This window comes from Alligator sinensis, unplaced genomic scaffold, assembly GCF_000455745.1.
Source record: "Alligator sinensis unplaced genomic scaffold, ASM45574v1 scaffold1204_1, whole genome shotgun sequence".
Lineage (NCBI taxonomy): Eukaryota > Metazoa > Chordata > Crocodylia > Alligatoridae > Alligator > Alligator sinensis.
In genome coordinates, this window is record NW_005842412.1 from 330,044 (window position 1) to 354,224 (window position 24,181).

The following is a 24,181-nucleotide window of genomic DNA, read 5'->3' on the forward strand; positions in this document are numbered from 1 at the left end:
CATTGGCAAACTGATTATGGCAACACTTGCATACTTCATTTACAAAGATGTACGATTTAGATCTTCACAGGGTGTGGGGAAGTGGGAGGAAACAACACAATAATTACTTTAATCATTCCTCAGTTTCCCCTGCTCTTGGTGATGGTGGTGATGATACTCATCTTTAAGTGCTTTGAGCTCTTCAGTGCTCAATGTTTATTATAGAGTTTTTTTTCTTCTTCAAATGTTAACTTGGCTTAACTTGATTTATATTCTGAGAACTGTTAGAAACAGATGCTTAAAAAGGTGTTGTTCCTGTCTGTGGTTTAGATTCTGTTAATTTTGTCTTCATAGAAATAAAAATGCTTTCTTGAAAATCCTGGGTCTTGGATCACTAAATCATTTCCAAACAAATGTCTGTAGACCAGGGAAAATCCCCGTCTAGAAGCTCTGCTTTGTTTTCCTTCCAGTCCAGTCAGCTGCCCTCCAAGAGGCAGGCACACAAGTGGGTGGCAGGAACGAACAAATGAGATTGTAGCCTGTAGAAAGAGCAAATATGAGACCTTGAATTTGTTGTCGGGGAGTTTGCATGGGGCTGGGGAAGGGACATGGGAGTTTAAGCAGTTTTCTCTCTCTTGCCTACCTTTTGGGATGAGGACTTTCTGGAGTGAGAAGGGCTTCACTGGGAATCTTTTTAGGGGACTGAAGTGATTATTTTCAAATCGAAGGGATTGCTGGGCTTGACTTGCCTTCAGATGCTCTTGAACGTGTGCTGCGTACAAATGGATTTCTGTCTGTGATCTTCCTTTCTTCTCCACTGGCCTCCATTTTATATATCTCCTCCTCCCGCAAATCCTCTTCTTTCTTATGGGCTAAGATTTGGGAAAAGTCTTGGGTCACACACAGTTGCCCCAGGCTCTGTTTTGTTGGTGCACAAAACTAAATTGTGGAGCTAGTTACTCAGTATATAGTTAGGTTGTGGATCTCATCACAAGATGGCAGGGGCAAGAGGTGGAAAAAGGTTTCCAGATAGATTTAAGTAGTATTTGGGATTGATGGGGGGATTTACTTGTGGTTTGGACAAGGAAGTGATGGTTGGGGGATGAGAGTTGGAGCTCTCAGGTTCTTGTGCCTGTTTGGGGAATCCTCTCTCTGGGTTGTTTATGGTAAGCTGCTCTGATCCTTTTGGGTAGGGTGGGATATAAATCTAATAAATAAAATATGAGAGGAACTAGACTATCCCGAGGTGAGCAGGGGGGGAGAGCATGTAAAAGCTTTCATAGCCGGGTTTAAGGCAGGCTCTATTAGGATTTATCTATTAGGATTTATTTAAGAACTTCATGGGAATAGGTTTTTCCATTGCTGTCCACTATGTGGGAAGTTGTTTCATCTTCCTGGCCACTGCAACAGCTGCAGTAGCAGGGACTGGGAATAGACACACCTGGTCCTAAACTGCCAGGTGCACTAGGTGCTGGCTGGTTGGGAACATGCTGGTACTTCTATTTCAGTCCCTGCTGCTGCAGCTGCTACCAGGTTCATGGAGAAGAATGGATTACATAGCTGCTTTGGCCCGCTCCTGTGGCTCCTTCAAGCATCCAGAAGCTCACTCTACTTCTGGATGCTCCTAGCAATCTACTGGGTTTTGGAGCTTGGTGGGCCACACTGGGGAGCAGCTACAATGGCAGGAACTGGAGCAGGGTTTCCAGTATGTTCCCAACCAGACAGGGACTGGCGGAGCAGTCGGGTAATGATCCATTTGGGGCTGTGCTTGCTAGATCGCTGTGTATTAGAGATGCTCGACAGGTAGGAATCTTCTGCTGGGATTTGGCGTGTCAAGGGGACCTGCCTTCAATCAGTTCATGAGCAAGGGCTGCTTTCCCCCCACTCCCTTGGATGTGCAGGGCTGGGGACTGTCTCTCCTTGGGGTTTGCAGGGGGATGGGCTGCTCTGGTGGGTGCTCCATGAGTCCTTCCCACTGCCAAGAGACTGCCAGGAGCTGGGAAAAGTCCAGTAGTCCTTGTGCATGTGCTTTGTGAAGGAGCCATGCATCATCATGTTGCCGCTGAAGATCAGTCCCATAGTAAATGAACACACTAGCCCTCCTCATGACTGACCTGTGTCAGTTTGGCCCTCCGTTACTGAAAGGTTACTGACCCTTGGTCTAGACGGGTTATCAGTCTGATCCAATAAAGTACTTCCTGTGGAGTCTCAATTTGAAGGTCTCCTAGGATTGTGGTGATTGAATTGGCCAAATCCCTTCAGTCTTGCTGTACTAAAATCCTTTTGGATGACTTGAGGATGAGTGGGACAGCCAGACCTCCCCGGAACAAATCTGTTTTGTATTTGAATCCCTAGAGAAGTTTGTGCTTCTGCAGGCAGCTCTCTTGATTTTTTTTTATAGGCAGGAATCCTACTGAGAACATGTGGGATGATCTCTAATTACCACACAATAACATCCTGGGGAAAACATCCCGTAAGGAGAGACTTGAGCTTTAGGAGCCTTTTGGGTCACTTTTTAAAGCAGCCAAAGTGCACTTCTGTTTTAAGGTGGTTCTGACAGCAAAAAAGGGTGCTAACTCAGGGTAGTTCATGAATGGGGAAGGAGTGATTCCTGACCCTGCTAAACTGTGGTTTTGCTCTGAACCTCCAGGTGCTTTACTGCTGGGCTGAATAATTTATTAGACATAAATACTTTGCATATCTATGACACCTTCCACCCAGAGTCATCCAAAGCACTTGGATGAAATGTAAGGAGAGAATTTTTACCTGACCCTTTCATTAAGAACTCTGCATTGATAGGTCATACCAGAATTCACTCCTCCTCACTTGTTCACCCTTCAGAGTTCTTTGATAAATTGTATTTCAGAGGAGAAACTAGGAGAAAGCACAGGCTTCCCTTCAGTGCTGTTGGCACAAGGTGGTTTGGGTAATAGATAAGGGATGAGATGAACAAGGGTGAGAGAATCATTGGCAGAGAGAGAATTAGGTGGAGATGTGGGGATGGGCAATGCAGCTGAGACACAATATAATAGGTGAAATAAGTGTGTTAGAGCTTGTAGGGTTCTGATAAGTGTGTGAAAAGATGCTGGGATAGATGAAGCTGGAAACAGGCAGGATGGGAAGGGGTTGGAAACTATATAGTAAAGCAGTTAAAACCCTCCCAGATTTTTCCCATCCTTGAGCTGATGCATTAACTGTTCCCTGGCCTGGTTCCTTTCAGACATCGTATGCCACCCACTTTTTTGTTCTGAAATTCTGACCACAGTGTAAACGTCTGTGAAATATAAATTGGTGTCTCCAGGCCACAGATGAGAGTTTAAAGTTATGGTTAGCACAACAGTGCATTTGACCTTTCTCAAAGGTACCTGAGTGCCAGTGGAAGAATAAGGAGCAGGATTAATATCTGACTCGACTGTTTGCATGCTGGACTCTCTTCCTCCTTGGCTCTGTTGGACAGAGGGTAAAGTGCCTCTTGTGATAGTTATTCTCTTTCTGGTCAGAAGCTGACAGTTGAACATTCAGCTCAATATGCATAACCTGAAAACAAAATCCCTTTTCATAGTGATCCATGGTGAAATCTCTCCAAACTTTTTGATTGGGGTGGCAGACAGCAGCTTTTCCAAAGACTTGGTGAATTTCATATGGACTAGATAGTGGGTGTGTCGATACATGTTATTAATCTGAAGCAATAGACTCCAGTGCATTTTGCCCTGAATTTTATTGTTCCCAGGTATGCCGTTTGCATGTGCGCCTGGAACTACAGCATGTTGAGCTGGGTTGGAGCAGCCCCGGCTGGCAGAGGGTCTGGGAGGTCAGCATGCCAGCATGGGGCTGCTCTAACCTGGCTCAACATGCTGCAGAGGAGCTGGCTGGGGCACAAGGGTGCTCCAATGTGGGGCTAGCTAGCAAGCAGCCCCCCTCACAGACGCACCCTTGTGGACCAGCTGACTCCTCCAATGTCTACACGTGCGTAGCTGTGGAGTAAAAAAACTCTGCAGCAGGAAGTACTTTTATTTACAAGTTATACCCTGTTGTGGATTTAATTAGTTTACTCCTGCCTAATAGCACATGTAGATGCCATGACACTTACTGCGGAGCTAATTAGACAATTGCAGTAAATGTCCAGTGTAGATGTGACCAGTAAGTTGGGGAAATGGAAGTGAATGAACTCCACTTCTTAGTATGAGGGGGTACAGGTTGTAGCTGTGTTGGTCTAAGGGCATAGGTAGACAAGGTTCTTTGAATAAATCCGATATCTTTTATTATTATTTGTTCTAATATTAATATTAGACAAAATCTCCTTAATGATTACTTTGTATTGGTTTTCCACCAGCCAAAGGGGATCACCCTGCCTGACAGGACTCAGCACTACCAGGGTAAGGGAGATCATATGCCTGTGATTGGCAAAGATCTTGTGAGGGAACAGTTTGAGAGGCTGGACATCCACAAGTCAGCTGGCCCGGATGGAATGCACCCAAGAGTGCTAAAAGAGTTGGCTGACATCATAGCGTGACCAATGGCAAGGATATTTGAGACCTCGTGGCGCTCGGGAGATTGGAAGAGGGCCAATGTGGTGGCTTGAAGATTGGAAGAGGGCCAATGTGATGCCTATCTTCAAGAAAGAAAGGAAGGAAGGAAGGAAGATCCAGGGAAATGCAAGCCAGTCAGTTTGACCTCAATCCCTGGAAAGATCTTAGAAAAAAATCATCAAAGAGACCATCAACAACAGGCTAATGGAAGGCAACATTCTGAGAGAGAGCCATCATGGCATCATTTTGGGTAGGTCTTGCCTGACCAACCGCATTTCCTTCTATGACCAGATGACGTATCACGTGGACAAAGGAGAAGAGGTTGATGTCCTACATTTAGATTTAAAAAAAAACCTTTGACTTGGTTTCCCATGATGTCCTTATGGTAAAATTGGGGAAGTGCGACCTCAACAACCTTATGGTCCGATGGCTGGGGAACTGGCTCCGTGGTTGGACCCAGAGAGTGATAGTCGGTGGAACTGAGTCAACATGGCACACGGTGACCAGTGGCATCCCCGAGTGCTCATAACTTGGACCAGTAGTCTTTAATATATTCATAAATGATCTGGATTCAGGTGTCATAAGTGGACTGGTTAGGCTTGCAGACGACACCAAATTATGGGGAAGTGCAGTCATATTAGAGGATAGGCTGGCAATTCAGGCTGACCTGGACAGGCTCACAAGATAGACGGATCAAAACCCAGTGACATTCAACACAGAGAAATGCAAGGTAGTCCACCTCAGGAGAAAAAATCCACATCATAGTTATAGGCTTGGCAGTGCTACACTCACTAGCAGCACGACCAAAAGAGACTTGGGGGTCACGATGGACCACAAGATGAACATGAGCCAGCAATGCGATGCCGCAGCTAGCAAAGCGAATAAAATTGTCTTGCATCTACCAGTGCATCTCAAGCAAGACCCAAGAAGTCATCCTCCTGCTTTACTTGGTTTTGGTGAGGCTGCAGCTGGAGTACTGCATCCAGTTCTAGGCTCCACACTTTAGAAAGGATGTGGAGAAGCTTGAGAGAGTCCAGAAGAGAGCCACATGCATGATTAGGGGTCAAGAGAGCAGGCCTTATAAGGAGAGCCTGAGAGGCGTGGGACTCTTCAGCCTGGAGAAGTGAAGGACTCAGGGCTGGCTTGGTAGCAGCCTATAAGTACATAAGGGGTGTGCATCAGGAACTGGGAGAATGTCTGTTCACCAGGGCACCCTAAGGGAAGACAAGGTCTAACGGTCACAAACTGCTGGAAGACCATCTTAGACTGGACATAAGGAAAAATGTATTTACCATCTGAGTCTCCAGAGTCTGGAATAGACTCCACCCAGAAGTGATGCAAGCACCTTCTCTGGATACCTTTAAGAAACGCTTGGATGCTTATCTTGCTCGGGTGATCTCACCCCAGCTGACTTCCTGCCCCTGGGGCGGGGGGCTGGGCCTGATGATCTTGCGAGGGCCCTTCCAGCCCTAATGTCTATGGAATCTATGAAATATTAGTTGGTCTAATAAAAGATTTACCCGAAGAAGGTTGACTTTTTAGTATGTTGTTTCATACCATGTTTCTTAAAACCAGCAAGGTAGGTTTGGAGGCATTAAAGGGCAGCCCCCCACAATACAAAATCTGTTGGCTTTATAGTGTATCATATACTGTACTACAGGAGTAGAATTTGTTAGGTTAATAACAACATTAAACCAAAAGAGGGATATTAACATTCCATTTCTGAACATTCCCTTCCTGTCTTGCTGTGTGTTGACAGAAGACTAGACCCTTGGATAATTACTATTTAAATTCTATACCTTTACGGTGCTTAATGTGGCCTTGGGAAGGAAACCTAATAACCATTTCTGTTTTCACTTCCACAAAAGCAAACTAATTCCTGACCTACTTCACACAGGCTTTGAGGATTAGTTAATTTGTACAGTCCATGGAAAGCAGTTTATGGTGCTAGAAATGCTAAGTAAGGAAATGTGTATTATAGGTAGAACACTGTTGACACTATTTTAAAGTAGTTTGATTTTTAGGTTAGGGGTTTTCATATAAATGTGTTATCTGGCAATTAATGTATTTTAAAAAATCCTTTGGATGTGTACCAGACTTACAGCTATTTCTATTACATGAAAACAGTTATTATAGTAGGGTAATAAAATTTGGATGTTTTGTCTGTTTGAAGTTAAATATCTTTCTATTAAGGCTGCTTATTTTCAGCTTTAGAAAAGGGATTATATCTCTCCTCTTACAGTTATGCAATACAGAGGGGTCCCAGGACAAAGCTAACATTCTTCTGCAAAATCAAACTGGAGTCCTGCATGGTTTTTTTTTCAATGTTGTTTATTCCAGAACAAACATGGGCACAGTGAAGCCAATGACATGTAACATTGTCAGCCCACTTTAAATATGAATTGTTTGACAAAGTGAAACACAGGTTAATTGCCCAGTTTATAGTCGCTCTAGGTGCTGACAGACATGAAACAACCCCCCCCTCCCCCCCAAGTGCTTTACCAGGAGAGGCATCCATTAGTTTGACCCAGCTCTGCAGTGTCTGTATAGTTTGGGTGCTTTAACAGGGCTTTTTGGCACTTTTATCTAATAGCTGATTCAATCAGCTATTTAGATAAGAGCACCAAAAAGCCGTGCTGAAGCGCCAAATCTATACAGATGCTGCAGGGCCGGATCAAACTAACTTGATCCCTCTCCCAGGCATGTGCCGTGTTTGATGTGAAGGTGCGCCAAGCTGAAAGTAAAGCGCTGTTTTAGTTTTTTCCCATGTCTGTAAGCAGCCTAAATTTTGGATGGTGTGTCTATAGGTTTATAACCTGTGTAAACCAGGTAAATGGCATTCTGTAATTTGGATTATGGCTTTCTTCCAGGAGTGTTAGAGCTTTTTGTTTTAAGTGCAGTAATTTTATCTTGTAAGTGGCAGACCTTTATAGGCTCAGAAATTGTCATTAGGGCTGTGCGAAACACCTTTGTTTCATTTCGACATCCGTTTTGCCATTTTGAAGGGACAGTTTTTGTTTCGTTTCGAAGCACTGTCCTGTTTTGTTTTGTCGAAACTGTTTTGCTGTTTCGACTCGTTTCTGTTTCACCCATAGGCTATAATGGGGAATTATGAAAATGCCTAAAATGTTGTCATTTATTGCCTGATTTTGATGCAAATTGCAGGGATGGTAGCCCCTTCTGAGGGCATGAAGCCTGCCAAGTTTCAAGGAGATAGGTGCAGAAGTTTCTTGGAAACTGTACCTCAAATCTTGAAAACAAAACTTGCTGGCAGTGGCAGCCTCCTGTCATCCGGCATGCAGATCCAGGGGATTGCACCTCTGGGAGCGCTGCAGGGCTGTGCCAGACTCTTCCTGGGGTGTGGGCCCCTGGATCTGTGTGGGATGACAGGAGGCTGCTGCTGCCACCTGGGACCAGCGCTGGGTGCGGCCCACACCCAACTCCGGGGAAGACGGATGCTGCTACTGGCTGCAGGCAGCAGCTGCAGCCTCCTGTCAATCGGGTGCACATCAGGGGGCCTACATCCCCAGGAGGAGTCTGGCATAGCCCCGCAGCACTCCTGGGGGTGCAAGCCCCCAGATCTGCATGCCGGATGACAAGAGCCTGCCGTTTTGGATCGGTGCTAGGCGCAGCCCACACCTGGCGCACCTCCATGGAGCTCAGCCTGGCAGCAGGAGGCAAAGCTCAGTCACAGCTCTGCCCGCCTCCCACCACTGGGCTGCACTCCGAGCGGCTCAGTAACCCCATGGAGCTCAAGACGCTGCTTGGAGCTGCTCGAAGCTGAGCCTGCTGGCAGGAGGCAGTGCGTAGTGCCGGCTCTGTGCTCTGCCTCCTGCCACCGGGCTGAGTTCCATGGGGCTGTAAGCCACTCAGAGCTGAGCCCTCTGCCTCCCGCCACTGAGCTGAGTTCCATGGGGGTGCGACCTGCTGGGAGCTGAGCCTGGTGGCAGGAAGGGGAGCACAGCCCCAGTGTTGCACTCCACCTCTCGCCACCGGGCTGAGTTCCATGGAGCTGGGAGCTGAGCAGCCCCATGCGAGCTCACAGCTCCATGGAACTCAGCCCGGTGGCAAGAGGCGGGCAGAGCCGGCACTATGCTCCACCTCCTGCCACTGGGCTGAGCTCCATGGGGCTGGCAGAGCCGATTGGAGCACAGCCTGGAGGTGGGAGGCGGGCAGAGCTGGTGCTGCATTCTGATCGGCTCTGCCAGCCCATCGGAGTGCAGCCCTATGGTGGGAGGCGGGGAAAGCCAGGGCTGTGCTCCCCGCTGGGCTGAGCTACATGGGGCTGTAAGCCACTTGGAGTGCAGCCCTGGCTCTCCCCTGCCTCCCACCACTGTGCTGCTTCGAAGCTTGAAATGTTTTGAAACGTTTCAGGTGCCCTCATTTAATTTTGAAGCTGTTTCGATGTTTTTTGTTTTATTTCGATTTCGCTGTTTCGAGCTTGAAACACATAGAAACAGCTTTGAAAGTAAACGCTTGGTGAAATTTCACACAGCCCTCTTTGTCATTGCTTCTATAATTAAATCTTTCTTTTTTCTTTTTCTAGTGCTGAGTTAAAGCTCTTGGAAGAAGCCACCATATCAGTCTGCAAGTCTTTAGGTAAGCGATTATTTTGATGTCTCCATTTATTTTTGCATTTTGTACGTTGTCAGCTTCTCTGGTAAACTGCAGTGTTCATATAAACTTCTGTGTCTGTGGTGTATTAATTTCATCCATCTGTTTTCTACCAGTAAGATTTTTTAAAATTATCTTTATCCCCCAAATAATAGGTGGAAACGTTCTACTTGTATGTGCCGTTTGAACATAAAATTGTCACTACTGCTTTATTCTGTGTGCTTCCAAAGAAAGGATGTGGCTTGGGCACCAGTTGCTGAGCAGACTTCTTTCACATAGTGATTTTTAAAACATTGTACATTCAGGGGGAATGATGATAGAGGAGAAGTACAGGGTGTCATACGTATGATGTAGAGTCCATGTTGAATTAGAAGATAATTCTGTAGCTAGCTTCTCATTTTCAATTTTTAACTTGCAGTGTTTAGTCTTACTACACTATTAAAACATCGGAATTATTAACTGGGTAAATGCTAATAAATAGGAATTATCTGAGGAGCTTGTGGAAGCAAGGGCTAGTAAAAAAACAACTGAGTAATAGAAGGATATTTCTAAAAGGAAAATTTTACTCTGAAGATCAAGCATGTTTCACTGACAGTGAGATCTCTTGGGTTCGGGAGTAATCTCGCACAAAGTAGTGTGGATTTCATTGTTTCATTTTTTGCAGTGGTAAAAATGGGGACAGAAGAATCTTAAAGGTTTTTTCCTTCCTTAACTACATGTTCTGAAAAATAGGTGGGGATGTACTTGTGTGTCCTAGAACTGTGCAGACCTTAAAAACTATATTCAATCTATCTTTTGTTCAAAATAATTATCATAATATTAAATTACAAATGCCATGTATTCTTTCATATCTCTCCTCTAGTTGAGAACAATCCTCGGTCAGGAAATCTTGGAGCGTTGATTAAAGTCTTCCTTTCTAGAACCAAGGAGTTAAAAATTTCAGCAGAATGTCAGAAGTAAGTTACCAGAGCAATGTGGTGTATTATGTTCCACATTTTAAATGTTTGTTTTGTTCATAGTCCTTGAGTACTGCCAGGAGGGCTGCTCTTTACACGCCTTTAATTAGAAAAGTGAAAATTTAGGTTCTGTAAATTTTTGTTTTTGCTTGATGTAACTTTCCCTTTAAAAAGAAACGTGTCTCTCATACATTTGAAGCACTGGGAATGAAACATAAGAAAATTTCCATTCTCGGTTTTATATATTATATTTTCCTTTGTGTGACTGGTTCTAAATGATGTGATAAACATATGTTTTTAAATACCTTTGGATTAATCTTCCCTACCCACAATTCAGGTCTGGGGCTTTGCTGTCCCCATTGTTTCCTGTGGGTGGGCATGACAGACAGTAAAAATGCTACACAAATTGTCCTCTACTGGATTTACAGTTTGAGACTCAAAACTCCTTGGAGCATAAATAAAATTTAAGAGCATGGCTGATGAGCTAAGGATTTCTGTAAGCGTTCTAAAATGTAGGTGCAATGGCTGCTACTGCACATTTGTTTTTCATCTTAAGTGCTTATTTTTAGACATAAAAAACCAGCTGACATCTTTTTAGCTAAATCTATTTATTATAAAGCTGGCACATTATCCCTAGAGTATCTGGAGCTGACCAGTCTAGAACAGAAAATCTAAAATTCTATGGTTTTCAATTTGTATGATGAGATCTACACCCTTCCTCCCAGCAAGGAAGATATTTCAGTGTTTTTCCAGTGATTACAGGGGTATAGGTTGTATAGTCATATTGGTCTAAGGAAATGGGCAGACAAGGTTCTTTGGGTAAATCTGATATCTTTTATTAGACCAACTCAAATAGCTAGACATTTTTTTTTTTTTTGCAAGCTTTCGGGTATAAATACCCTTCATCAGGCTTGCTTTCCAGTGATTATTCTTTTCTGGAAGTGTCGGTCTGCAGGAAGGTGTTCGTAGAGAAGGAAGCTGAAACCTTGTAGATGCCTCAACCTCTCCTAATCATTTTAGATCCAGGGCTCCCTCCTTGTCCAGAAAGACTCATCTCTGAAGGGATGGCTTGTGCTTTATTGTCCCTGCAACCACTTTGACAGAATAAGCTTTAGCAGGCACTGACTATGTTGGCTGAGTCCCCCTGCAGCTGCTTGTAGGGACTCTGCGGACAGTACTGCAGAGAATAGCTGGTCTTGGCTGCTGTGCCCTTGAGGTCTGCAGAGCTTCTTCCATGTAGAATGATGTCACCTGGGAAAAGTGCATGGAGGGAAAGGCACACAACTCAAGGAGGAGTTCTAGAAAAGGTCCATGTGCAAGCTGCCTCCTATCCTGGAAGCAGTACTGTGGCTTGTGAAACTCTTTGGATGGGCTAATTAGCCAGTGTGCAGCACTTCATGGGCACGACTAACCTGCTGGTGGCTTGGGACGCAGCCCGCGTTTGAGGTTGTTGCTGTTTGGTGCAGCAAGTTTGCCATGTAGAAATGCCTTGAGAGTCCACCCTTTGAATCGCTCAGGGGAGCCTTGCCTTTGCCCTGCCCAGGTCACTGGGACCTGTCTTCTGTAGCACACCCCTGGTGATGATCATGTCTGAATATTAATGTGTTGAATATCATTGACTCTTGTTTCTGTTTCTCTTGTAGCCACCTCTTTATTTGGCAGGCCCACAATGCATTGTTTATTATTTGCTGTTTGCTAAAAGTGTTCATCAGTCAGATGACAGAAGAGGAACTGCAACTTCATTTTACGTACGAGGAAAGAACACCTGGCTTATATGGTAGGTCTATAATATTGTCAAGGAAACAGATGAGAATTGTTGAAAAAGTTTTTACTTAGATGCTGTCCAGCTTAAGGTTCTTGGGCTTTATCTTAAAATTAGAAATTACGAAGCAATCAGCTGCATGCAGAGATGTTTTCAGCCATATTGGGGATACTTTGATCATGAGGAGAAACTGAAAGCAAGTGGGGCAGGAATTTCAAAAACATTCAGCTTTGGTTCCCATTCAAGTCTCTAGTAAAATTCTAACTTTAATTCATTGGTACAGTATATGAGCTAAGCCAGTGCTGAGTGAATTTTGAATCTTTCCCTTGGTATCTGTCTCCAGGGTGCTCAAAGCTTCCAGAAAGTAGTTGACTGTCTGGAACTTCTACTGAAGACAACGGGGCAGTTTTTCACAAAGCTCAGGGAGGCATGTGGCACCTTTTTACTATAAAGATTTTTCATTTTTTCCTTTAAAAAAAATAAAAGCAGAGCATTCTCCATTCATTTCTCCACAGCCTAGCATTTTACAGCTTACTTAAATTTCTGTTGCTTCATCTTCAAGTTTAATCTTGATTCAGTTTTTAAACTTAGACAGTGGATGTCTTCAGGATCTTACTAAGCATTCTGTGGTCTCAAGGTAGTTTTCAGCACTGTATAAGGTACCACAGTTTGGTGTGCATGGAGTGAGCATGCACCTATTTGAGAAGAATTCCACTTGGAAAGAAACCATCTGACCAGAAGATGGTGCTGTCCCTCTCTGCTCTGTGCTATGTAAAAGTTGTCTGCTCAAAAGAAAAGAACTTAGTAAAGGCAGTGTCAGGGCTGCTGTGTGAAATAGTATCCATCCACCAGCTCTGTCACTGCCTCCACTAGGTTCTTGGCCTTCTGACCAGATCTGCTTTATTTGAGTACATGAGAGATGCCAAGATCAAAAGAGCCCTTTGCCTAGGCCACAGCCATACTTAGAGCAAGTCCTGTCTGTTATACTACCACTGGTAGGAAAGATGATGTTACAGCTATTTGGGAAACTGCATGCTCAGTATTTTGAGGGGATTTGGTTGAGGCATTTGGTTGCCTAAATCACACAGTCATGTTCCGTAATATTTAAAGATTAGTCCAATCTTTTTTCCTCTTCCCTTTAATATTTATGAGACTCATGTGTGGCCTAGTGGATATAGCTCTAGGAGTCGGGAGACCTGGCTTTGATTTTTGGCTCTGCCACTGAGTGACCTCTGGTACAGATCACTTCCTCTTTCTCTGCCTTAGCTTCCCTATCTGTAAAATTGACATAATATACTGACCTCCTTTGTACAGCACCTGGAGATTTAATGATGAATGGTGCTATGTTAAAGGTAGGCTTTCATACCGACAGTAGATTCTTTTTGGTATCGCAAAGATAAAAGCAAAATGTTTTCCTCCGTTATCTGACCTGGGTAGTCAGATCCATTGCATCTCTAATTTCTAGTGCCATGCAGGATGCCTGGTGATCAGTAGCAGTGTTTTGGTGTGTAATGTAAGAGATGTCTGTAGGAGAGGGGGTGATGTGTTCAGTGGGGAGATCTCCCCAGGGATTGAAGCAGAGTAATAGAAATGGGTGGGCAGGGAGTGGTGGGGTGGGTGGGAGAAGGTTTCTTGTAACTGGATGCGAGTGGCAGTTGGGAGGCATGATTGGGATTGGCAGGCGGGTTTGCTTGTGGGGGTTTAGGCAGGGAGGGAAGAGAATTGGACCTCACCAGTTTTGTGGGGGTGTTTGGGGAATTCTGTTTGTCCCTGATTGTTTATTTTAAGCTGCTTTGAGCCTTTTGGATAGGGCAGGAGATAAATCTAATAAATAAATGTTGGTTTGATTCCTGGTGCTTGCCATTGCATGCCCTGGGGCACACATTAGCAAACCCTTAATCCTCTGTGCTCATGATGATGATGTGCTATAATCTCCATCAAGTTCAGAATAGAAATAGAGGCAATTTCTGCCAGAACGTGAACGGGAAGCATCTAAGGAAAGACATTCTGCTTCACGGGTATCTTTGTGCTTCAAGAATGCAGCCACTGGACTCCTTTCCTGCCTATGTGGTTGGAATTCCTCCTCTTAGTTTTATAAATGATATAGTGCAGAGCTGTTCTGAGCTTTAAAAGGGATTTAGAATTGTGTGTGAAAAAGGAATATAATTTCGTAATAAAACAAAACTGAGGAATACAATAAGAAGAGCTTTTACAAAAATATCAAGGGGAGGAACAAAGCAGCACTGTGAATACAGTTGACCCATTAATAAACGAAGTTGGTAACACTTCCTGTGCTGCTTTCCCCTTCCCTGCTTTTCATTAACACAACCACATGACCATATTGACATGTATGTAAGAATCATATAATTAAAATACATTCTTGTGGTGCAAAATGTGATTAGCTATGCAAATGTTTCAAAGGTGCTGCCTATTTGGTCTTGCTGAGAAGGAGGACAGGACTATGTCTCGTGCTGTCTTTCCATTTTTAATAGACTTATTTTCCAGTGTAGTGTACTTGTGGTGTTTTTCTTCTATAGTTCTCTTGAGTTAGTTGTAGCATGGCAACCAGATGGGATAAAAATTTTGATACTTGTCTTTTAGCAAAGCAGATATAACTTTTCTATGATGAATATGTACCATATTCTTTCTCTCCATTCTCTCTTGGTTGTGGAGTTGCCCATTTGTGTTTTGGCAGTCATGCTGCTCACTTGAGGTGGGTTCAGGGAGATCTATAGTAATCCACATTTGGAAGCTGGGAAATGTCCTGAGAAGGAAAACTTTAGGTTAAGTGCACAAGCCAGCTATTGTGCAAACTTTTTTTCTTACTGATATCCAGAAACTGTATAAATACAGCCCATCCAGCATAGCTGAGAGTATGAACTGGGTATTTTTGGTAAATTCAGATGGAGTGGAATATGCTTTGGTGCAGTAATTTTGTCTAAAGTCTCTCTTGTTGCCAAAGAGAAGGAGATGGATGTGGGTGTTTGTCCTTTATTCTGATCTCCACTTCTGGAAATTCTGTGCTTTAGTGTCTCTTCCAGTTTTTAATGTACACAGATTTTGAGATTTTTTGCAGGGTTCAGATGGGGCATAAATTTTGACTAAAATACCCTTAAGCTCAGGAGGAATCTGTGTCCTTTCAGTCACAGAGAATGAAGAAAAACTTTTCTTTTGACAAAAGCGTAGGAAAGTAAGTTTAGGTTGAATACTAGAAAAGTTTGATCCATTAAAAGGTAAAATAGTCTCCCAGTGGGAGGGATAGAAACCCATTGCCTGGGATGTTTAAATCTGCACTGAACAAAGCACTCAGTTGGAAAAAGTGCCCTAGGGAGCAATTCTGCTTTGTTTGGGGGGGTGGATTTTACAACCTACTACAGCTGTAATGCAAGTTCTGTCCAAACACTTCAGAGAGCCTGTGGAAAAGTAAGAAAATAAAGAGCTGAGCTTCCTTTAGCAACTTTCTCCCCATCACTTCCAGGTCTGTATCACAAAAGGGCCTTTTGAGTGCGTTTGGATATGTTTGCACTGCATTCACAGTTCTAGAGGGAGCAATCCTCGTTACAATGCTTTATTTACCAAACAAGGACTTGCGTTAGCTGTCACATAACAAGATGCTTTCAGTGCACACACAAGGAGGCAGAGTCATGGTTAGCATGGGAACCTTGACTCTGAATTTCCTGGCTTTATTGTATAGATATGGTTGAGATTCTAATCACATGTGGCTTATTGCATCGAACCAATTACTTTGGTTTCTTCCCAAAGAATGGCTGATGTCAGAGTTCTAATACGACGTGTGTGGGTTGTGGAAGAGCCTCCACAACTATCTGAACATGGGCTACCCTCAAACAGTCCTTGCAGGAAGGGCATGTGTTGAGAATGTATAATAATAGTTTATGCACAGACTAGTGAAAACCATTCATTAAGATCTGTTTAACTCCTTGGCGCCTGTCTTTGCTCTGGGGAAATCAGACTTCTGGTGCCAAAAGATTAACAGCTACGTGTTGAAATGGTTTAATGTCTTTAAGCTGTGATGAGTAATCTTTAAAAATGAGGTCAGCTAGCTGATGCATTAAACAAGCAGTGCCTGCCTACAATAAACTATTACTGCAGACTGAATATGGGTTTCTACCTGGTAAAACGATACTGCTTAGTTGTATAACACAGCACAGTAAAAACAGACAGCAAAATGCCAGATAAGGAAAGTATTACTTAATTGTTGTGTTTTAGTAGTCAAAACCACAGCAATTATATTTTTGACATTTGAGAGAGTTCCATATTTAAAAGTCTGAAAACTTACTAGTGTCAGTGAGATACCATCTGTATACAGATGTCTGCATTTATACAGTCTTTAATAGTGCTGGACTGTAAGTTATAGTGATGTGCATTAGCGATAAGTTTGTACATGTTGCTGTCAAACTTGCTTTAGAATTATCTTAGATGAGCAGAATTCTCTTAATGAAGAGTGTGTTTGTGTGTGGTCTGTTGGTCCGAACCAGCAGACGGGGAGTTGAGATATCTGGCTGCTTTGTTAACTTTGTCACCACTACACTGTGGAATTGTGCCAGTTGCTTCTTTGTCTCAGGTTTCCTATCTGTAAATGGGGATAATTCTTACAAGCCTCACAGGGGTCCTGTGAGACATGTCTAATGTCTGTGTGTATGTCCATGATTTGGGGGTCTTCAGCAGTTTTACATATTATTGGCATTATACATAGAAGAGTGTACATTTTAAGATGCTGGAAAACTAAACAACTCAAGTGTTATCTAAAGTATATATTAAAAATAAAAGAAAAACCTCTTTTATTTGGACATAATATGTGCTGCTTAGGAAAAAAAATAGCAGAATTTTATTTATAGTCCTTGGTATAGCTGTATCAGCATATAGCTGTCCAAAGTGCGTGCGTGCGTGCGTACTAGCAAAATGCCCGTCGTGAATGATGGGCTGGGGGAGGCGGGGACAGAGACTCACGTTTGGCCCTGTGCCCTCCCCTAGCCCTGCTGCTCTGGGTCCTGCCCTGCTCCCCCTGCCATTCTGGGTCATGCCTCACTCCACCCCCCCCTTCCAGCCGCTCTGCGTGGTGAGTGGCTGCGCAGGGGAGGGCTGGTGCATGGCCACACAGGGTGTGGCATGGGGAGTGCTTGCTGGCTGCATGGTGTGGGGAGCAGCCCCGGCGTGTGGCGCAGGGCACGTGGTGGGGGGGGGGGGGCATGGGGGGGGCAGTGGCCCTGGGGTGTGGCGCAGGACGTGTGGGGGGGCGTGGGGCATGGCTCTGTGTGTGGGGGGGGTGGTGGTGCGTGGCCACAGGGTGTGGTGTGGGGAGTGCTTGCTGGGTGTAGGGAGTGGCCACAGGGTGTGGTGTAGGGTGTGCGGGGTGACGTGGTGCACAACTGCAGGGAGTGGCATGGGGAACAGCCATGGCGCAGGGAATGTCTGTTGGCTGCTGCCGGGGAGTGGTGTGGCACGGAGCATGGCATGGGCTCCCAGTAGCTGTGCCTGTATGGCATGGGGAGCAGCCCTAGGGTGTGGCATGGGGCACATGGCTGCGTGGGGTGGGGCTGACATGCGGCCACAGGGCATGGCATGGTGAGTGCTCGGCTGCCTGGCATGTGGAGTGGCCCCAGGGTGTTGTGCAGAGCACATGGGGTAGCATAGTATGGGGAGCAGCTATGGTGTGGGGACCGTCCACTGGCTGTAGCTGCGTGGCGCAGGCAGTGGCCCTGGGGTGTGAAGAAAGAAACTGGAAGACATGTTAAGAATGTGGTGTTTTAGTGTGCTGTGGGTCAGACAACTTTCAAACTGGTGGACCTCATACTTCAGTACAAACAGCAGAGCATTATGCTTTTAGGCCCAGAGGTCCTGGTTTTTGACTGTGCAGATGAGCTCGTCAGGGTTGTGCTATGAAGTTTTTTGGTTGCTGCAATTTTCTTATGGAGACTTTGAACAGTATAGTAGGGGGTTTTTTTAGATTAAAATGAAATAATAACCATGGCTTTCAAAGATTCTAAATCCCTCTTGATATTTCTTTCCTATGACGTTTTAGCCACTACAAGCATACTAGTTGAAATGTAATGCTAACATTTTATAGGGGACTGGGCAACTTGTGACGTAAGAATGGGGTGATGGCTTACTATCTGCAGGGGTGAAATCTTGAAAATTTTAATGTTTTTAACTCAGTCTAAGTCAGTGAATGACAATGTAAATAAAGTTGACATTTTATCAGGTTCTTATCCAATGGTCAATAACTTTTTCTGGCAGCTGGTTGCAGTGACCCAGCTCAGGTCCAGTGTGATTTCATAAGCACAGAATTCCCTCAAACCTTATGTTGATATATATTTCAGTGAGGTCCCTGATCTGAAGTAGAACCTTTTACTCTTTCAATTAACAATTGATGTTCTTAGAATTGTTAATCAGCACTGAATTTGGTTTCTTATAGCAACCTCCACCCCTGCTAAATTGCTCATGGAACAAAGAGGCCAAAGGAAAAAGCCTACTGTTTCTCTGAAAATGCTGTCAGAGATTCCTGTAGGAAGTTCATCCTCATTGTATCAGGGCAAATGGTTCTGATGCAGGGATGCAGCCCAAAACATAGGGATGTCAAAGCTTTTTGTCGGTCTTAAAGGTTAAACCAAACAGATTTGTGTATCTGTGCAACTCCCTTCCTTCTGCCCCGCCACCAAACAGATGAACCACAGAGCGCTCTTCCTGTTCCCTGCGTCTCTGGTTGCATGCTTTGCATCAGGATGACAATGTGGCTTTTCTTGCTTCATTCTGTACTTACAATTTTTTTTATAGTTGGGGATTTTAAGCCGTAGTTTACCAGAAACTGGGAACACTTATTTCAGTCTTGGTCTTCATACTCAGTTATCTCCTAGGACTGCTGCAGAGGAAAGTATATGGTGCAGTAAGGCAGAGAAGCGGGCAGCAGCTGGGATTGAGGCTGTCTCCTGATGCACTCCATAGGAGCACTAGCAAACCAGTAGCTGGCTGCATCAATTTAGTGCAAACTTAGAAAACCAAGTGCTTAAAATTCTGGCTGCTTGTTGGCTTGAGAGCTGTACTCTGTGGTTTGCTGCCACTGTTGGAGGTGCACTGGTGTTAACAAGACATTGTAGAAAAAGGCTGGTTTGCTTTGGGTAAAACCTTTAGCCTGTCGGGCCCCGTGTGGATGTTTCCACCAACAATTTTGTTGGCTTTGAAGATACTAGATGCCAAGAATTATTCATATCACAAGCCTATCAGTAGCCTACACTTGAAGACTTTCCGTGGCCTCCATTAAATATGGTGTTTCAGCCTACTCTGACTTAATTTTGCATTCACCCTGTTAATTGCATGTATATGGCATTGCTTCAGGAGGTAGCAAAAATGAGACGTTACCTTTTGCTTTCCCTCAGTGTAAGTCAGTTCTAATGTTATCTGGATAGATTCAGCCCTTGCTGATTTGACCCGAGGGGTTATGCGTTTCCTTGATTCAAATCTGTAATCTTTTAACACGAATGAGTATTTTGTGTATTGTCTCTATCCTGCTATTGAAAAGTCATTGTTTCTGAAAATACGTAGTGTTCCACGTTTATAGCTCTCTCACGTTATAGATTTGGCATCTATCCGTTTAATTGTCTTGACGAGTTGAGAATTAAACAAAAATGCATGTGTCCCAGTGTAGAAAATGATACATTGTTTTAACTGAATGACATTTGATTATAAATTAAAAAAAAAAAAAAAAAAGTAACTTCTTCCATAGGGCTTGAGTTAGGCCCCTGGCAGGTGTGAGAACTGTGGTGTGATTGGATCAGAGGAATTTTATGCCTCATCCCAGTCAGTATGGCAAGAGATGTGATATTTAGGATGGGGCATAAAATTACTCCAATTCCAATCTTGCAACTGCAGAGCTGTGCCACCCTTATCCCGCTATCAGGGCTGGGACTGGCAATCAGCTGGCTGCTGGATCTGGTTCTGGATAGTCCCAGGTCTTCCTCTATGCCCTGGACTGTACTGAGCCAGTTTGAGACCCCGCCATACTATCTGGACTTGGGCAGACAGACAGTTGATTTTTGGCCCGGCCCCTGGACAGCCCTGGAACTGCGCAACTGCATTTTTTAGAAATCACAGGACCCTGGCATTGGGAAGCCTCTTTCCCATCCTGGGGTCCTTGTGACAGTTGATTGTCAGCATTGGCATGGGGTTGTTACAAGTTCCATTTATGCTGCCATACAAATGAGCCACAAAGAGAGTCTTCATATTTTGGGGAATATCTTTGTTGCTGGTTTCCCACTTCATGGTGCCATAAATTCATAGATTCATAGATTGTGAAGCTGGAAGGGACCACTGAGATCCTCGGGTCCAGCCCTCTGCACCAGGCAGGAAAGACAACTGGGGTTAAGTGACCCCAGCAAGGTGATCGTCCAGTCTCCTCTTGAAGATTTCCAGGGTAGGTGATTGCACCACCTCTGGAGGGAACTTATTTCACAGCCTGGACACCCTGACTGTGAAGAAGTTTTTCCTAATGTTGAGTCTGAAATGGTCTTCCAGGAGTTTGTGCTAATTACTCCTAGTTTTCCCTAAGGGTCCCCAAGTGAGTAGTTGTTCACCGAGCCCTTGATATACTCCCCTGATGTAGTGGTAAGCTGCTACCAAGTCCCCTCTCAGCCTTCTCTTTTCCAGGCTGAAGAGTCTCAAGTCCCTTAGCCTTGCCTCATATGGCTTTCTGTGCAAGTCTCTGATCATACAGCTGGCTCTCCTCTGGACCTCTCAAGCTTTTCCACGTCCTTGTTAAAGTGCGGCCCAGAACTGGACATAGTACTCCAGCTGCAGTCTCACCAGTGCTGAGTAGAGCAGAAGAATTACTTGCTTGGATTTGCTGGAGATGCCTCAGTTGATGTATGCCAGACTATTGTTTGCCCTACTGACTGCAGCATCACACTGACTGCTCATGTTCATACTGTGGTCTATTATTACCCCCAGGTCCCTTTTATTCATGGTGCTAGTCAATTTGGTGCCACCAAGTCTGTAGGTGTGTAGGGGGTTGTGCATCCCCAGGTGGAGCACTTTATATTTCTTGATGTTGAACTCCATCTGGTTCCGATCTGCCCAACTTGCTACCTGTCCAGGTCCGCCTGTATCTGTAGCCTATCGTCAAGCATGACACGCTTCCCCATAACTTGGTGTCATCCGCGAACTTGGCCAGTGAGCTCTTTACCCCCACATCCAAATCATTGATAGAGAGGTTAAAAAGCCCTGGACCAAGCACCGACCCCTGTGGGATGCCGCTGGCCACTTCTTACCAGGGCAACACGGATCTGTTCGTTAGAACTCTCTGAGTCCTACCGCGGAGACAGTCAGGTGGGTGAGAAACTGTCTCGGAGTTAAGCCCACAGTCCTCCAATTTTTTCACGATGACATCGTGAAATACCAGAGCAAAGGCTTTTTGAAAGTCAAGGTATACAATGTCAATCTCCTCTCTCTTGCCCAGGTGGTAAGTTACCTGGTTGTAAAAGGAGATGAGGTTGGTGATTCATAGATGTAGGGTTGGAAGGGACCTAAGTAGATCATCAAGTCCGACCCCCTGCCCTGGGGAGGACAGAATACTGGGCTTATATGACCCCAGCTAATTAATTGTCACGCCTCCTCTTAAAGACCCCCAAGGTTGGAGCCAGCACCGTTTCCCTTGGAAGTTGTTTCCAGATCCTAGCTGCCCTGACTGTGAAATAGTGTCTTCTAATGTCTAGCCTGGTGAGACAAGACCTGCCTGCAATGAAGCTATGCTTGCTGTTGTTCAGAATCCTACCTTCTGTAAGCTTATTGCAGATAGACTCCTTGATGAATTTTTCCAGGATTTTCCCTTAGATAGAAGTTAGGCTAACTGGCCTAGAGTTACTTGGGTCCTCCCACCTCCCCTTCTTGTAGATGGGCACAACATCAACCCTCTTCCAGTCCTCAGGGGCTTCTCCAGAGCACTACAAGTTGTGGAAGAGTTTTGCCAGGGGTTCCGCGGTGACTTTGGCCAGCTCCTTCAGCACTCTCAGATGAAGTTCATTCAGTCCTGCTGACTTACACATGTCTAATTTTTTTAATTGATTGAATTGACTGCACGTGTAGTATTATTACTATTTATGGCTCCGTTACTGTATTAATTGCACCATAATTGTAACTGTAATTGCCTCAGACCAGTACTTTTCCTCATATGTAAGTTCAGTGAAATAGAGGAAAATGACTTCTTCATGTTCTGTAGATTTATTTGGCTAGTTGAAATCATGCTGGACTATAACCAGACAAAATGTGTGTTACATGATGCAAACGTTTTTAAAAAAAATGCTTTGACTTTGTTTCCCCCCCCTCACCTACTACGGAAAAAATTTAAAATATATTGTCAGTTTGGGGGACTGTAGTAATTTTTGCAGTGTCAGCAGGTTGAAAATTCATAGAAGTTAGAAATGTTTTAGTTTGGGAATTATTTTTCATATCTTCACTTAGGCTTCACTTATTGGCAATGTTTTTAAGTTTAAGGTTAAATACTTTCAGCAATTTTAGAGTCTAGTGAACAGGAGCTACGTTGTGCTACTCATGGGAGATTCTGCATAAAGGAAGCCACGCTTCCTTGATAAAAAACTGATTTCCTTTAGAATGTGCAGTTCACTAGGTGACAATTTTAATGTGTTTTTAATAATTCAGTTGTGGAAAGAAATACTTTTGTATTATTGTGAGTATTCCCTCTGGTGTGCTTCCTAAAACTTAGACTTGAAATCAGGAGCAAACTCAGGTTAAAGAGAGTAACACTGCCATACCTTTGGTTATAATGTTTTGCTTGTTGCAAGATATGTCTAATTGAAAATATGAAATACACCAAGGTTTGGAAAGGTATTGTAAGCTCCATTTCCTTTTATCTGATTTGGTAAAGGGTAGGATTTGTTTGCTGTCTAGCCACTCAACAGCACTTTGAAAAAAGGAAAAATGAGCATAAGTTAGATTTGTATGCATCTTTCTGTAATGTAAAATGTTAAATTTTAAAAGGACAAACCCCTGAGGAATACATTTGACACTGCTTAGGAGTAAATGGCATTGAATATCATAGGGTGCATCCAGATGAGCATATGCCTGTGGTTTACAGTGCCGCAGACCCATCTGCAGTGCTGCAAACCGCATGCACTACGCATGCAGACATTTGCTGCACTGCTGATTTGCAGCATGGCAGGGTTTTTGACACTGGGAGATCCCAGTGCTCATGCTAAGCTCATGCCAAGCTTTATAAACCAGTATAGTTTTCATTAAAAATATTAAGTGATAATAGAACTGTTGAGCGACTTGTATAAGTGACCTAGTTGTGAACTGTAGACCATATTCCTTTGGAGGCAAATCCTGATTCGCGTATGCTGTTTAAAACACATATTTGAAAAGTCTGCTTTGTTCCTTTGCTCATATCTAGAAAGTTTCTTTTACCTCAGATGAAAAAATGACCTTTCCTGTTGTCTGCTTCTACTGATAAATCAGGTGAATTGCTCAGGTGAGGTTAGTTAATAAACCAGCTAAATTGTTTGGTTTAAAGATGCTTCCTCATGCCAGAGGTGCTGAGCTAGTCTAAATCATCGTAGCGCCATTAACTTCAATAGAGCTGTTATAGTTCATAGATTTATAGATTCATAGATGTTAGGGTCTGAAAGGAACCTCAGTAGATCATCAAGTCTGACCCCCTGCATAGGCAGGAAAGAGGGCTGGGTTCAGATGACCCCAGCCAGATGCCCATCCAACCTCCTCTTGAAGACCCCCAGGGTAGGGGAGAGTACCACTTCCCTTGGGAGCCCATTCCATTTTTGGCTGACACAGGGTAAGTATTTACCTCTTGGCGTTTGTCTATAATTCAGTAAATTAGGGTTATGAAAGGAGTCTTCATTGTAGGTGGTTTTTAAACCATGATATTATCTTACTGAGTTTATTTTCTTTGTAGCTGTATTTTCATGGGAAATTCAGTGGAAGTATTTACCTGACTCCAAGATGGGTTTGAATTTAAGACAACTTCCAATAATTATTCTATTCATGGAAAATTGTATAATTTTGCATGTGTAGAATTTAATTATTGGAGAGTTCTTTAAACCTGGCCTTCCCCCCAGCACACATACACACTGCTGCAGTGGCAGGGGGCTGGTGCTGATGGTGGGTGTCAAGGAGCCTGACCCCTGTCTACTGGCGCCTGGCCCCCCACCTTTCCCCCTGCTGCCTGTCCCTCTCACCACTTCCCTCTCTGGTGCTTGCCCCCTGCTTCAGTCTGCCCCCTACTCTCTGCTTACCCTCTGGCTCCAGGAGGGCTCCAACTCTGGTCCACCCTGGGGCATGGAGCCGGAGAAGATCTAGCT

At 44.2% G+C, this 24,181-nt stretch overlaps 1 protein-coding gene across 2 annotated transcripts in view; it reads left to right on the forward strand.

Moving 5' to 3' along the window:
- The window catches only part of DYM (dymeclin), a 373,790-nt gene that overhangs the window by 45,282 nt on the left and 304,327 nt on the right, over window positions 1-24,181 (forward strand). For both annotated transcript variants that reach the window (XM_006030025.2, XM_025211554.1), the window contains exons 3-5: window positions 9,055-9,107; window positions 9,985-10,078; window positions 11,722-11,855. In XM_006030025.2, the coding sequence (XP_006030087.1) occupies window positions 9,055-9,107; window positions 9,985-10,078; window positions 11,722-11,855 (281 nt within the window). The remainder of the gene's footprint in view (window positions 1-9,054; window positions 9,108-9,984; window positions 10,079-11,721; window positions 11,856-24,181) is intronic.